The 16490-nt window shown below is 36.4% G+C and overlaps 1 protein-coding gene across 1 annotated transcript in view; it reads left to right on the top strand.

Moving 5' to 3' along the window:
* Positions 1 to 1128: 1128 nt before the first annotated feature.
* Positions 1129 to 16490, top strand: part of COL28A1 (collagen type XXVIII alpha 1 chain) — a 70779-nt gene continuing 55417 nt past the window's right edge. The window contains exons 1-12 of the mRNA XM_074574737.1: positions 1129 to 1159; positions 1269 to 1308; positions 2221 to 2374; positions 2916 to 3475; positions 4985 to 5005; positions 5628 to 5684; positions 6888 to 6941; positions 7464 to 7505; positions 8181 to 8207; positions 9322 to 9366; positions 12181 to 12225; positions 15259 to 15312. Coding sequence (XP_074430838.1) covers positions 2254 to 2374; positions 2916 to 3475; positions 4985 to 5005; positions 5628 to 5684; positions 6888 to 6941; positions 7464 to 7505; positions 8181 to 8207; positions 9322 to 9366; positions 12181 to 12225; positions 15259 to 15312 — 1026 coding nt within the window. The 5' untranslated portion in view covers positions 1129 to 1159; positions 1269 to 1308; positions 2221 to 2253. The remainder of the gene's footprint in view (positions 1160 to 1268; positions 1309 to 2220; positions 2375 to 2915; positions 3476 to 4984; positions 5006 to 5627; positions 5685 to 6887; positions 6942 to 7463; positions 7506 to 8180; positions 8208 to 9321; positions 9367 to 12180; positions 12226 to 15258; positions 15313 to 16490) is intronic.

Genomic DNA, 16490 nt, shown 5'->3' with positions numbered 1-16490 from the left:
TATGTGTTTAAAAGCCATGACATAAGCTAGCAAGGTGATCTCAACTCTAGAAAATCTGTCTTGAGAAAAGTTAGAGTGCAACTTATATAGTATTTAGGTAGAATTTTTTAAAGCTATTCAGTATAGTTGGATGGTAATAAACAACCGTGTATAAATTTTCAGTCCTAAGTTTTTGATGAAAGATTGGACCTCTGCCAAAAAATCTGCTTCATTCAAAAGCATCTTTTTATCATGTGTTTCTGAAATGCCCAAATTATTCATATATCACTTGATTTTTTCAGTCTACAGCTGACACATTTCAATGCTTAATCACATTGCAGTTCAGGGACCTGACACATCCTGGCGATGAAGCCCAAGCCTTCTCTACTGCAGCACCGCGTGAAGGAGCTCTTCATTTAGCCCTGCCACCAGAGTGCCGAGGGACATCCTGCCTGGCAGGCAATGCCTGTCCGGAGGCTGGGCACTGACCTGTTGCTGGACATCTGCACAAAACTCCCTCAAAGCATGTCATGGTTCCTTGAGACTTACCATTGACAGATTTTCTCTCACCCCAGTTTTTTACTTAACACTGTGACAATACAATTTTACTCTGCAGCCTGCCATTAGGTAGAGCAAATCTAATTTGCATGTAGCATGCTGAGAGCTACTTACATGACAGCCCCCTTTTAGATATCCTGTCTGTATCTGACCGTTAAGAGGATTTAAATAGCAGAAAGAATTTCTGCGAAAAACAGCTCAGGATTTAAATTTTTTTTTTGTCTTTTAATATTGTAATTGCTAATGCAATTACCACCCTTGAGACCGTGCTCGTGATCCTGGCAGACTCATAAATCCTTGGGTCAGAATTCAGTTCTAGCCTACAAATGATAATGAACTAATCTCACATCTCTGATCTAGCCAGTGCTGCAACCTTAACACGGACAAGCTGAAGAGGTGCGGCTGGCAAAGTGACGGGTAAAGATGTAAATTGGCTAGAGGTGATTTTTTTAATGTAAAAGTTCAGTTATTTAAAGTGGGAAAACACTTGTGCTCCCAGACTGACACTGTCCCTTTAATAAAATGGCTCTCCCACTCAGCCCTGGCTAAGTGCCTGACAATCTTCATATAAACTTTGGCCAACTAAACAGCAATAATGGACCACAGAGGATCTAGATGCAAGGTAGAGCCATTTACTAGTGGGTGGGCTATTTATTTACAGATTGCTTTATTTTTGTAAACAAAACGTATTTACTAGTATGACCTGCTGGACGTATTTTCTACACTGACAGCCTATTCAATCCACAATTTGCTTTTTGAATGCCTTTGAAGGTAAGAAACTTAGTTATTTCCTTTCTATTTTTAGAGGACTGCACTGATGGTTTCTGTATATGTAACTGCTTGATGGACATGAAAAGAGGATTTAGGAAGGATATTTAATATTTTATCTTTGTTATTAATGATATTTAAAATGAATTATTGTAAATTACAGGCATTTTTTTGTAAATCACTTTTCACGGAGTTCAGTTTTCTCTAGAAATTTGTTGAGTTTTCTCTAGAAATATGTTGAATCCCTGATTGAAATGTTGTAATGTTCATTTTATTAGTGTATATTGTCATTATAATAGAATATTGTCTTTATGGGAAATATTGCATACATTCTGTTACAGCCATGTAATATTAATAATACATTCATGTATTGAATTTCATTACTAAGCCATTATTTCTTAGAAGAATAAGTTGTTCATACTGATACTCTAGACCTAGGTAATGCATCTACATCCCCAAACACCCAGATCTTTGTTTATTCCTAACAGTTAGGGATTTCTAGAAACAACTATAGTCTATGTTTTCTATAATATTTCTGCTAATGTAATATAATTAGTTTAATAGCAAAGTATGTTAATAGCAATTTGCATTAGTAATTTCTTTTACCCTTCTTTGTTACATGTTCAAATGAGAGCTAAAGATAGCCCTGGCTTCTCTAAAGAAAGTAAAGGGAGCACCGTGTTTGTTCTACCCATATTTCTTCTCTAATTAAACAAGGTCTAACATACATGTGAGCTACAGTTGGGATTGTACCAGCTGCTATGCTTAAACCCAGTAACTTTTTGTAATTGTTTTTCATATGCTGTCTCTAGAATTGTGCTTCCAGCAAATGTGTATTCTGTGTGTAAAGTATCTGTATTTATTTATTTATATCTATTTATGAAGTACTATCAGGTGGTTTTTTACTTTTAACAGGAAGGAGAAGTCTAATTTGGGATCGAAGTCAGTATGTGGGAAAAACATCTTTTCTTTTGCTTTTTACTTCTGGCTGTGACAACAAACCAGATAATATATGGGCAAAACAGAAAGAAAGGAAAGAATTCTTATTCTCTCGCGCAAAAGGATGAAGGTAAAACCATTTTCTTAAAATTTCTGATTGACCGTGTTGTATGTCTCTGCATACTAATCTGCTAGTAATCAATAACTGATGTATGCATTTATAAAATGTGATTTATTTTGTGAGGCCTGGAAAATACTGTGGTGACATTTACTTGGTTATGGACTCCAGGTTGATTTATGGTTTTCATTGACATGCATACCTCTTTTAAGATAAATGATAAGGAGCCCAATTTTTTCTTTGCAATTGCATGTGGCAAATTTTGTATAGAAAAACAACTAAAATGCTAAAACAATTCCGTCACAACCCTAATTTTTTGTCTGTAGACTGTATTTAATACTGGTATGAATTAAAGTAACTTAAATTTAGTTATTGACTTCAGTAGAATTTCTTGGCATTTGCAGTGAAATTTATCCTTAGAATTTTTCCTTGGAAGACAGAGGAATCCTTGGGGAAATGATTTGAGGAGTGGGACTGTTGCAGGGAAGTATCTGAAATCTGTTGTGCAGGTGTGCCCATCATTCATAGATTTAACTTTCCTGTTCCATTACAGGTGATATGTGTCTCGTTGATATAGCGTTTATCTTGGACAGTTCAGAAAGTGCCAAAAATCAGTTGTTTGATTTACAGAAGAATTTTGTTCAAAATTTAAGTGAAAGAATTTTCCAGATGAAGCCAGTTAAGTCTCAGAAGTATAATGTCATACTAGCAAGTTTGCAGTTCAGCAGCACGGTCAGCATTGATCATCCTTTTACAGCCTGGAAAAATTTGCAGAATTTTAAAGAGAAAATCAAGTCTCTGGGCTTTATTGGCCACGGCACCTACTCCTATTACGCGATTTCCAATGCCACTCAGCTGTTTAAAACTGAAGGTCGTAAGAGAAGTGTGAAAGTGGTTTTTTTGATGACTGATGGTGTGGATCATCCAAACAGCCCTAATGTCCAGGGTATAGCTGCGGCAGCTAGGGGTCTTGGAATACATTTTTTTACCATTGGCCTTTCTAAGAAAAAAGTCCAAGAAGAAAAACTGCGGATGATATCTGGTGATTCATCCTCTAAACACATCTTATGCCTGGATGATCAGAATCTGATAGTTGATGTAGCATTGGAGCTGGTAAGTAATGCTGATTTAATCTTGTCACCCGTCTACCTATGGCAGATTTCATTTAACTTTGATAGGTGAGTCCTCAAGGCAGTGCAGAGGTTTGCAGGTGAACAAAGGCTGGAGCTGGCCTCAGGTTTGGAAGTTCAGGAAGTTTGTAAAGATCGTGTGGGACATGTGCACAAACTGAACGCCAGCGTTGGTAGCAGAGAAGGTCAGGAACTGTGAGCTTAAGAATTAACTTCAAGAAAGTCTGCTGAAGCCAACAGAATTTTTTTAATTGACTTGAGTGGGATCAGGTTTCCAAAGTAGTGTAAATCTCCACTGTAGCTCTTAATTAAGGGCACTTGTATATCTACCCTTCTAGTGCAACATAAAGCACACATAAGAAAAGGCAGGGAATACTGTTGAATTAATTTCTTACTTTAGAGTGGACAAAAGTGTTGCTGTGATAGAGATGTCAGGTGAACTTAACCTTTCTCTCTTCTAAAGCAACAATGTGCAAAGTGTTGGAGCGGCCTAGGAAGTGTTTGGCGTTTAAAATCCTAGAAAATATTTTAAAGTAAGGCAAGACTTTGCAAATAATAAATTAAGACAATTTGGAGGAAAGTGGTTCTTAGAAAACACAATAGCTTTAATTAGGGAGTAGTCCATACAGTATTTAGGTAATATTTTTGTAGTTTCTTAAAGGTGGTAAAAAAATAATTTGGAAAACTTAAAATCAGAAATAGAAACTTGGTACTTGATATGTGTAAAAATAAATTATGTTGTGCAACTAAGCACGTGGCTAGAGATCTCACAGACAGACTAAGTGAAAGGCATTTCTGAAATAAGTCATGTTGTTACAAGCCTATGTTTTGTACCTGTGAAAGTATGTATTTACAAAAGAAAAATTTTTCCCTCATGGAAATGGTGCTGTCGTGAGGAATGTTTTTGTGGTGCATGTCTCTGCTACATGAGGAGTCAGGACAGAGTGAGCTTCTTCCTCCCAACTGCTCTCTGAGGAGCTGCGTGCCTCGACAATTAGAGCTCAGTTGCACTGATCACTGATGGAGGGACAGGGTATTTTCCAGCACACAGAGTGTGTCTCTGAGTGTATGATAATGCTTTAGAAGGTAACTTGTTCTCATGGATAAGGCTGATAAAATCACTGAGTCCTTCCCCTATATATTATGTTGTAGGACCTTCCATGGTAAGGCCTTTCATTAGGAAGTCTTTTCATATTCTTCTTGTTAGCATTCTTCCTTAATATGGTCTATTTAGCTGTCCCATTACATCTCATTTGTTTTCTCATCATTATGGGTCACATGAAGCAACCACCTATTCCTACTGGAGAACCATTTTTTGTACGAGTAGTTCCGCAAACTTGTTCTTACCACTGTGGGGAAGGGATGAAGGATGAAAGTATTCAGTCTTCACCATTCACCTTGGAAATTCTGTAAACTGGAGAATAAAAATGGTTAAATTAGTAGTCTGATAAATTAAATCTATATGAAAGTAACATTTTTCTTTTCTTTTCAGGAAGCCTTGCTTCAGAAGCAGGTAGGCTTTTTGAGTTTTGTGTGTTTTGATTACTCCTGTTCATACTGGATCTCCTGATGTCTGCTGCTTCTATAATGCAACAATACTCCAGGATAAACTTCCTTTCCTGAGTAAAGTTTCTGACCATGGTTGCTTTTATTTTAACTTTCATCCATTTCTTCCATCCCATCTCCTGGGAAATCTACAACTTCTGTTCGTTAGAGGGTATCAACAGTAAGAGATAAAGAACTCTTCCTATGAGAGTGGAATAGGACTAGTACAACACATGCAGGTTCATGAGTGGTCTCATTAGAAAATAATAGCAATATCAAAATTGTCCAAAAATTGTGTAAGATTTCAGAGTACTATATGCTATGTGTATGCTCTCTTAAACATTTGTAGTTACAGTAGTAACGGACTTATTTATTTTTGTTATAAATAAATCAAGCAACTGATTTTGGTCTCTACAGAAGCGTAATGTTGATAATATAAGAAATATATATATTAGAAAATAATTTATTTCCTGTTATATGACTTTTATGTTCTCTAGTCTATGGCTAGGCAAAAACTGAGTTTTTGCTGTAAAAATTGGAAATAATAAATTTAAAAAATGTTCTCCTTAATGTTTCTACTAACCTTTCAGTGTATGCGGAAGAACTGTGTGTGTGAAAAGGGAATAAAAGGAGACAAAGGTGATTCTGTAAGTATGCATTCATATGAAAAGCCTCCAGAATTTGAATTTTAATCATTGAGATCAATGTTGCACAGTATTTTAATTGGTTACTATGTCTGTAAAAAGTAAGACATGAGCTGTGCATGTACTGCAAAAAGAAGTGATGTATCACAGCATAGCACTGTGAAAGGCCACTGTCACAAGAGCTCAGGAAAAAAATCTATCCATAATCACATGCTACCATGGAAATATATTTATATTATTGGGTAATAAAACACTGTAGAGAAGTAGGTATGTGATTCAGAAGCCCAAATCAAAAAGTTGTTCTTGAATCTTGCGACGGGAAAGGAAAGATACATTAGACAAAAATTTACTTCTACCAGCAGCTTCTATTTGTGTGAGGGATAAAGGTTCAAAATTGATGGTGATGGCATATATGAAGAAAAGTCTAAAACTCTGCCTCCAACACTCTCTTTTCTCGTGTGACACTTCAACACGTAACTGTTTGTTGGGTCTGGTAAAGAAGAGAGAAGTGGGAGTTCAGACAGTGTGTGACCTCTTTAATCCCTTTTGTATCTTTAGTAGCTCCCCCAGAGACAGTCAAGGTACATGCAGAGGTTTTTGCCTTTCTCCCGAGACACTAAGCAATTGGTGAACCATAGGTGCAGCAGGTTATGACAACAGGGTCTATCATCCAGTCCCTTGGCTCTGGATAATGTGCATCTGGAACTAAAACCTCGGTTTCCAATTTAAAATTTAAGATCCAAGAATTTTAAGTTATTTTCTCAAAAATGATTAGATGCAACCAATTATATATGTATTTTTTATATCTACACATATGCACCAAACTTGCTAGTCCCCGCCTTCATGATCCTCCAGACAGGAATAATGGTGTAGTAATTTTTTGTTTGGGGGCTGCTGGATATTGACATTAAGCTATTCTCCGCATGAGTTTTTTTAAGCAGAGGTCATGGTGGGTAACTCTGAAAAATGGGGAGGAGGAACTGTGTGTTCCCTGTGACACCTTCTTGGTTAGATTTTCAAGTACTCTGTAGAAAATGTATTTATCATTGAATATTGATTTTAAAAAAATCACAGATTTTTACCCTTTTTTTTTTTAGATAAATGAAAGTAGTGTCACACGTGCCATACCTGAATCAGTGTGAGTCTTAGACAAACTGTAGAATTTTATCCTCACAATGATAATAACATTTTCCGGCTTTGTTTCAGGGTAGTGCTGGTAACAGGGGGGAAAAAGGTGAGCCAGGACCAAAAGGAAACAAGGTAAAGTGAATTTAAAAAAAATAAAGCAGATTTCTATCTAGTTTTATTCAAATGATATAAGTGAATATAGCAAAGGAAAATTATATTAAAATATGATTTAAAAGACTGACTTTTGCTATGAGAGGTTTATAGTTAGCTGCTTCAGAAGTGAGAGAGAAAAATTCAAAATTAAGCTGCTACCAAGTTAACACTGCCTATCATTCCAGGTTTTCTCTGACAGCAGAGGTCTCTGAATCTAGCTGAAGGCTCTCTAAGCTCCACAGAGCTTTCTAACACTACAGAAATCTCTTGAGTAGAGCAGCTTGCTCTGATGACTATGATTTCAGTCAGCTAATAACAGTAGTTGAATTTTCTATGTTAACGTTCAGGAATTGTGTGTCCTTGACTATGGGAGGAAGAAGCGTGGTTATTCATAAATAGGACAAGCAACTTCTACTCCTTAAAGAGTGTTCTTGGTTTTAGTGTAATAGGGACAATAACAGAGCAATACATATTTCAGTAGTGTTCCTTTGCTTCTAATAGGGGGATGCTCAAAAAGGAGATCATGGAGAAAAAGGTGAAGAGGTATGTGACTACTACAGTGCTAACTCATATTTGGTCTTTTCAGATTGTCTTCCAGATCCTGATTCACAGTTTAGTTCCACTGAACTGAAAATGTGTTTTCCATTTTCCATCTACTTTATTCAATTATTAGGAGAGAAGCATCTATACAGAGAGAAACAGTCTAACCATGTGCTTAAGTATAGTGATGGGATGCTACTGACAAAAGGAACTTCTGAAGCTATATGATTTTGTATTGACTTGCATTAGACTTATCCCGAAGCTGGAATTGAAAACGTCATCACTAAAAACATTTAGATAGTTCTCCAGTGGCTTCTGACATCTGATATTTCTCAGCTTGAATTCTTGTTGATTCACAATAGAAAGATTAACGCTACTCCATGCTTAAGATCAAGTCAGTTTAAAATTCCCATTTAAATGGTAGGATATGTCTGCTAAGAGGCTGGCAAACTGAGTGGCATATTTACAGCTAATGTTATGAGGACAAAATACACATCTAAATTTGCAGGGAATTATATGTGAAATGATTCCAGAGAGATATTTTATTGTGGTGAATAGTTAAATTTCTGAAACGTAATTCTTTACTGTTTTTTTTTCTACTTAAATTAGCAGTCTGTTACACCTTTGCTTTCTCTTTTATGATTTTTTTCTTTTTATTTTTTTTTAATTTTCAAATAGGGACCTCCTGGCTACAAGGGAGACAAGGTAAGATTTTTATAGAATAGAATTAGTCTGAAAATAGATTTTCACTTCCTGACAGTGTACGCGAAAGAATGGAAAGAAGAGCCTGTCATGTCTTTTTGTCATGAGAGTTCCTGATGCAATCCCTAGAAGTAAATTCATCATTTATATAAATGCTTGCAGACTGGCTTGTTGGAACAAAAATAAATAAAATCAAAAATGTAATTAAATATAAAAAGAAAAATGTCAAAGACCAGAAGTAAAGCTTCGGGAAGGAAAAAGAAAGTTGAGGGTTGAATAAGAGGTTAAGTAGAAAGAATGCAAAATTGTTTACTACAAACACAAATAGATGTGGCAATCATTAGCTTTCAAAAACTTACCACAAGGAAGTTTACTTTTCAGCTAATTGCAACTTGCTAGGGCCAATGCTTGAAAAAAAAAATAATCTCAAAACAGGCTCTCCAAGAAGCTAAAAAAATGATACACTTCAATGATTTGCAAGTTTCTATAACCGAAATTTATATTGCAAACTGGACCATCATAGCCAGAACAGAAACAGATAATCCCATTTTGACTTTGCTTGGTTTGGACACTTATCTCTCTACATTGTTAATAAAAGCAGTGCCTCTCTGAATTCATTAGAAAAATGCTTCAGTCAATTTTATGGAAACTTTTCATGGAAATGGGAAAAGTAGAGTCATATGTCTACTTCTCATACATCTATTGATATGTTAAATCGTCAGCAGAACACATTAGTAATTCTCTTCATTCCATTTGTACAATCTCACAGTTGTTATTCAGGAAAATCTCAGACATCACAGTAATGAAATCAGAATATAGAGAGGATCTCTGGAGGCAGTGCAGTGAGGTGGAAAAATACAGCAAAACTTATTAGATATTAAATGTATTACTCTCTTATGATGTAGATTGGAAATTCGTAGGCATTCTCAGAGAGAAAAAGTATCTATCTTGAGTAGAGCAGACCATGTCTTCTACAGACCTTATCTAATGATGCCACTCTCAGGTCCTCAGAATCTACTAAACCTCTTGTGCTACTGAACTGCTTGCACAGTCTTTAATGTATGTAGTGTAATCAAAACATCTTGTTTAGCTGTTTACCTTTTGATTTCTTATAAAGGGTGAAAGAGGAGAATGTGGATCACCAGGAATAAAAGGGGAAAGAGTAAGTATAATTTCTATTTTAACTGTTTCAAGTTGATGAAGATACTAGAAAGTCATGTAACATATTCATAAACATAACTTGTAAATATTATTGTAAATTTGGAAAATCTTATAATTCCCTAGTAGTAGAGATACATTCACAGCAGAAATATGCTTCAGAGAAACTGAACCCACAGTTCACCATTTTCCCATTTTGCAGAAGAAGTGTAGTCACTTACCTGAAAAGAAAGCTCTCCTGACCAGTGCCAAGCCCTGCTTACAAAGGACTGTGACCGTGATACAGAGTTCACCAGGTTTTTTTCCTTAAAATGTTAACTTTAATTCAAGTGCATAAAGTTATATTACAATGGAAGCAGGTTCTTATACAACCTGAATAACTTTGAGGTTTACCAGCCCATCTGTGCTGACATGCATTCACGCTTCTATCTAATCCTCCTCTTCTTTTAACCTGGAGTGCAGAAGTGATAGAAGTGAATATAGATTTTTACCTGGTTTTTGCCCTCTGAAAGATGGGAGGATAATGTACTCCTGAGTGAGATAATCATGTATCTTGAGTTCATGTTTACGGTTCTTTACTGTGAAGGTGGTGAGGCACTGGAACAGGTTGCCCAGGGAAGTTGTGGATGCCCCATCCCTGGGAGTGTTCAAGGCCAGGCTGGATGGGGCTTTGAGCAGCCTGGTCTAGTGGGAGGTGTCCCTGCCCATGGCAGGGGGTTGGAACTAGATGGTCTTTAAGGTCCCCTCTAACGTGAACCATTCTATGATTCTATGTAAGAATCATAAGATTCTGTGATTCTATGTAAGCAGGTTTGTATGAGTGCTACAAAACACTGATTTATAATTAGAGTTATTAAGTACTACCAACTAGATTGCAATTGGTCATTCTATTAAAGCGCATTTCTTCAGTTTTAACAACCTTTATCAAAGACCAACTTGAATATTTTGTGCTTCCTGGAACCTGTTATTTGATGATGAATTTCAGGTAGGAATAAGGCAATATTCAAAGCGTCAGTATTTGTCACAAATTAAAAAGGGCATTATACTATAATAATCTAAAGGCTGAGAATACCTTGTGAGATGCTGGGGTTCAAAATGGCAGCGAGTCAGAAAAGGCTGAAGTATCAATGAAAAAGAAGAAAAGGTTGCATATCTCAGAGGAATAAAGAAAGATCATAACTTCTTTATCCAGGCAATATGTGAGAAATAGCACAAGGTTATGTGAAATGTCTACTAACATAAACGGAAGCTGTTCGGAAGCTGTTCAGAAGCTGCCAAAGAACATCATCAAAGCAGCCAAGAAATATGGATGTAGAAGACATATGGCAGGGTTGCTGGAAATTTACTTGTTTCATTTCTGTTGAGGACAGTGATGAAAAAAAAAGTTTGACATCTGCAGAGGTTCAGAGATTATAATGGATTATGGACTTCAAGAATTTAGTGAACAAATGAGAATTACAGTCACTTCCAGAATTCCCAGCTTCACATTTACAAATGCAGAAGATAGAACAAAATGATTATTTTGTTTTTTTTGATGCTGGACAAAATCATCAGAAACAGAACATACATGGCCGAATGTGAGAGAAGTAAATTCAATATTCTGAGGTGGATCTTTAACTGCAGTGATGGATATTGAAGCATAATTGGCAGTAGTGTTGTCTGATTTGAAAACGTTCCACTTTTCTGCTGCTGCTTTCCAATCTCACTAATCAGACTGAGTCCATCAGAGGTTTTGATGCTGTGAATATGAGTTTCTTCAAAAGCTGTTCAAGCTTGACATTCGGACAGTTTGTGTTTGGCTTTGAAATCAAAACTGTTTCCAATCATATGTGTGTATTCTACCACAAGCAGCTATCATCATATCAGCAGATTGCTGTTTGTGCCATCCATTGCTTGTGTAGTTTTGTAAGGGGGATAGAACTGAGTGGAGTTACCTGCTCTCTCTGGTGGCTGCCAGGGAGTAGAGAATTGTTAAAAAATTCCATATGTGAATCTGTAGGGGAAGGCAGTTGGTGGAGTGTGGCTGCGTAGGTATCACTGCTAAATTTGTCAAGGCTATTAGAAGTTGAAAATGTGATGTATGCCTTGAAAAATGCAGCAGTCTTCCTGTGCCTCTGTGTGTGGAGATGTTGGTAATTAGAAGAAAGAGAAAGAAAAGACCAATACATTATTTGCTCAAAGCCATTTTTGCTTTAGAAATAAATTGTAACTGAATATTGAGTCAACTGGAAGTGAAATTCCATAGAATATGCATTCTGGTGACCAATGTAAAAACAGTGCAGCAGAAAGATTTATGAACAATTTGGGTGGCAGTAAATGGTAAGAACTCATGAAGTGGAGAAACGACAGGTAACGGGAAAAAATTTTACTTTCTTTGCATGCATTTTTAAATGTTTTTTGTGAACTCTTAGTGTGATTCTGCCATGCTACTGACCAGCAGTTTGAGTTCGTGAGACAAAGTTACCTGAAGTTGTTCTGGTATAAGTACTACAGCATTTTTTAAAGAATTTTGTATCTAATATACTTCTAGAAATTGAATTTAAAGACCTGTAGCAAATAACAACTAGTTAATCAAATAGCTAAGGAGTTAAGTAGCCATCCACAATGTTTGTTATATGTGAAAGGTATTTTAACCAAATATTGAGGATGGAACGTAACAGGCAATTACTGAATACAGGATGAGAACAACAGTACTCTGGAGAGAGAATAAACTCCCTAGAAAATGCTTGAACAGAGATATGAGACTTGTGGACTGTGGTTTTCAATCCTTTAAAGCAATTTCCTATTAATCTGATAATTGAATCTTATTCTTCCTCAGGGTTTGGAAGGTCCTTTTGGCCCTAGGGGACCTCGGGGACCTCAGGTAAGGGAACTAAAAGCTACCAAATGGAAAGAAAACACATTATAGTCTGTAAGTTTCTCCTACATACAACCTGTCAGCTCTGTGGAGAGCAGCACATTTGGTGCGTAAGACTCCAAGACAGCAGAATCTGGCAAATCTTTGTCTTTGGGGAATAATTTTCAAAGAAAAAATCTTTGCTGCTGCTGCTGCTTAAAGCTGCTCAAAGGTATGTGTCCCATTTGGGCTTCCCAACCACAGAGCTCTCTCCTACCAGTAGAGTGTAATCATACCCCCCTCTCATACCCCTGCTTGCTAAATTCCTCTTATATTACAGGGCAGCATCCACCTGTATCTTGGAAATCTGTACGCGGTCCTTCTGAAATATAAGGCAGCCAGAAAGATTGAAATTTGTTGGAGAGACTGAAATGTGCAGTAATTATTTAAAAACCTGAGAAATGAGTCAGACAAAGTCTCAGTGTTATTAGGAGCAGAGATTGTTACCACTCTCAGATCAGTGATCATGTATTTGTTACCTGTGCAGAAGTCCAGATCATCCTCTTCTCTCTTTGTAGTTGCTGAAAACGATCATTGCTGTCTTTTTGTTTCTTACAACCTGTGTAATTTCTATTAAAAATTTGGTACTAGACGTGTAAAAACAGCTGCTGTATGGAGCAAAGATCTCAACAAGTTATACCAGTCTCCTAGTAGATCCATAGGTGGTGTGGAATGGTGACGGCCAGCACTTGCCCACTCACTTCTCTACAGAGCCTGTTTCTGAGTTATATGAAAGAAAACATAATGGGGGCATAACAGGGTAACAGAAATTTATTACATGGTGTTAAGATGTGAACATTTCGTCTTAAGTGTCATTTTCTGTTTTTAAATTATATTTTTCTGCTTTCCTTTTGCTTGGCAATGGACATGCAATAAAGCTACAGATTTATTAACTTGTTATTTGATGCTCCAGTCATTCTGACTTGTTAGCAATTAGTAAAGATGTGATCTGTGCCCCAAAAGATGACAATTATTTATTCTTGTTTAGTAAAAAATGGAAACACATGAGTCTAAGGGATTTTGGCCAATTTTGACAGGAATTAATGAGATAAATCATATCACCAGAATTTCTCTACATAAATTCAACTCACGAGGCAATATATGTTCACTTTTGCACACTCTGTAAAATACTAGCTGCTGTTGCAAGTCTATAAATTCTCGTACAATGACATAACCTGAGTATTTTAAGGCAAATATTCTTTTCTTTTCATATACAGCATCACTGCAGCTACCCCTACATCATCCCAGCTTTGAACTTAATGCTACATATCATCATATTGTACAATGGTCTATATTCAGTTTAGGTTTGAAAGGCTCATTCAAAAAAAAAAAAATCCTAGCTACTGGAGAACAGAAACAGATAAATGTTCCACTATACAAGAGGACTAATCAATGGTTACAAGGATTTACTGTAATTCTGAGCTATGAGAACTAAGTAATTACCATGGGAACCTGCTTAATGACTGAAAGGAAGATAGCATGCAACAAGCTTGAGAATGATTTATCTCAACTTACGTATTTATATTAACAGATTATACTATGTATTTGTATTAGTGCACCCTGCCTCAAGCACATTGCCTTTTTACCTCTGTGACGTTTGTCCATCTCACATCATGATCATAATTTTTTCCTTGGGAAGAATAGCTTCTAAAAATGTGATTTTTCAAAGTCTGTTTTGGAAATGCTTTTCAAGTACTAAGAGATTTTAAAGAAATATTTTACTCCTTTATATGACACCAAGATACTAAGAGAATGAAGTAGAGTTTGCTTCTTTTGAAACAAACAAAACTAAAAGATTCCTTTTAGTAAATAGTATGCAATTAAAGTGCATAAAACAAGGAGTAAGGCCATATAACTGTGAGTTTGTGCACAATACAATGCTCGGGAAGTCACTGTACTCTTATGAGACAGTTATTCCCTAGTTTGTAAAGTTATGATTTGAGCATAATTTGGAACACTAACTATATTAATTTCATTCAGTTTTCCCCCCAATATTTGATATGTGGTTGTATAACTGTTGCTTAGGTGTGTGATTTCATTTTTGCACGGTTTGTGCAAAAGCTGCAAAAGGAAAGGAGAGGATAATAAATATTTTTTTTTCTGCCTGGAAATCCATGGGATACAAAATCACAGATATTCCAAAATTTGCATATCTGTGAGCCAAAATCCAATATTTTGGAGGATTTACTATAGCTATTAATGATGGCAGCCAAAAGGGATTATTTTTGTTTCTTTTGGGATAGTCATGGGTTTCCTGTAGTTTGTCATACTTAAGAAAGGGAATGAACACGCTCCGAGCACATTTTTGCATCAGCAATGAAACAATACATTTAGATTTGGGCCAGTTTGTGGCCCAAAATGCTATTTATAAGCATAAAGTTATCCATATTTGACCCAGCATTTGTACCACTACGAAAAACTATAATTTTGTGGCATTACTCTTTTGATAACTCATGATTTATTTTTTTCTCCAGTCACTTGAAAAACTTTGTGAGGCTTCCGCTTCGTTTTGATTGTCAGCTCTGTTGGTGGTAGTTGCAGCAACGTTGACCAATCTGACCCAACTGGGTAGCCGAGCCCATGCCGGAGGGATGTTCACTAACTCACAAGTCAATGAACTGGAGGGTTTCAGTAAGAGTTAAAGCTTTAACACCAGACTTAGGTGTCACAATGTGACAGCTTAGTTTATTTGCTTGGGAACAAGAAAGAATATGAAAATATGGCAAAGTCAGGAGCAGGAGGAGAAAGAAATGGAAAGCTTCAGATAAAACAGATGCAATTCACATGGAGTAGTAAAATACCCTTTCTGCCAGCGCTGGTTATTGAATATTAACTGCATTCAATGTGTTGGGCACTTCACAGGATATAATGAAGAAAACTTTTGTCCTTTAGAGCTTAGCATTGCGCTATGTTTTACTGTACCCAGTTCAGGCCAAATTCAAAAGAAACTTTACATGCCTCTTCAAAGGCAACTCATTCTATACTTTGACTTTTGTATAGGGTATCAGTGGACCTCCAGGTGAGCCAGGCCCGAAAGGCATTCAAGGAAGCAAGGTAAGATGCAGTTGTATATGTGTAGATGTTGTTTATACAGGGAGAGAGGATGCAGAAACTATGTAGAATCTTCATACTCTACAATCCTTTTTCCTCAGTAACTTTTTGTTAGTGGTGTCCTTTACACAGCAATTACGTACATCACCTGCTTGGTTCACCATAGTGTCATCATGTTATAAAAGCTTTGCATCGTTGGCATGTTCAGCTCATTCTCCATCTGGGTCTCTGAGCCCAGCCGTCAGAGCTTGGGAGAACATTTTGTAGGGCCACAGTAGGGTGCTATCAAGGACCTGCTGAGACCCACAACAGTTAGGTTGGAATTTAAATCACCTGAATATGTGTCTTGTCTTCTGTCATCACTTAGGAAGTTTTTTCTAGAATATTTTTCACAAAAATGCTGCGTGTTTAGAGATTTGAAGGAATCCTAGATGGCGGTTATAAAATCTTTATGTTGTGTTTTTAAAGTCATTTTTAATTGCTTGTATACTGTAAAAACTCAAGACTGAAATTGGTAGAGGTGTAAGATTTGATGATGATTAATGCCCTAGTTATATTTAAAATAGATTATTTAGAGTTATTGAATACAGCTTGTCAAGAGAAATCAGATGGATAAAGTGTCTGGTTTGCAAATCTTTGGGAAACTGTGTGAATGCAGTTGTCTCACCCATGGGACAGCCGTTAACATTATTTGGTATAGAAAGGTCTTTCACGTATCAGTTTGAAAATGTAGGGTCTAATGACAAAGACTTTCTACCACAGGATTATGGATAGCGTAGTTAATACAATGCCATATCTAAGTTATACACAGCAACTAAATTCATACAAAGCAATTTGCCAAAGATGCAATATTTAAATGCTCATGTTTTGTTTCTTAGGCAACAATTTCATTTGAAGATTCACAGAATTAAATTTAGATATGAGAAATGTTTACGGTAGGAAGTTTGGAATACTGGCATCCATCATGATTTTCCTTTTCCTGACAAATGCTTTTTCATACTTCATATTTCTTCATCTTCTCAACAAAATGTGTGATTAGGAAAGCTGCTACAGAATATTTCAGAATTGGAGAAAGAAAGAGGATGATGGGTCTGAAAGAAACTATTCATACATGTGGTGGAAAAGTCATGCCTCTCTTCAGCACAGCAAATGACAGTAATTTTTTTTATCCATCATTTTCA

This window comes from Larus michahellis, chromosome 2 (genome assembly GCF_964199755.1).
Source record: "Larus michahellis chromosome 2, bLarMic1.1, whole genome shotgun sequence".
Classification (NCBI taxonomy): domain Eukaryota; kingdom Metazoa; phylum Chordata; class Aves; order Charadriiformes; family Laridae; genus Larus; species Larus michahellis.
This window is presented reverse-complemented; position numbering and strand designations above follow the sequence as displayed.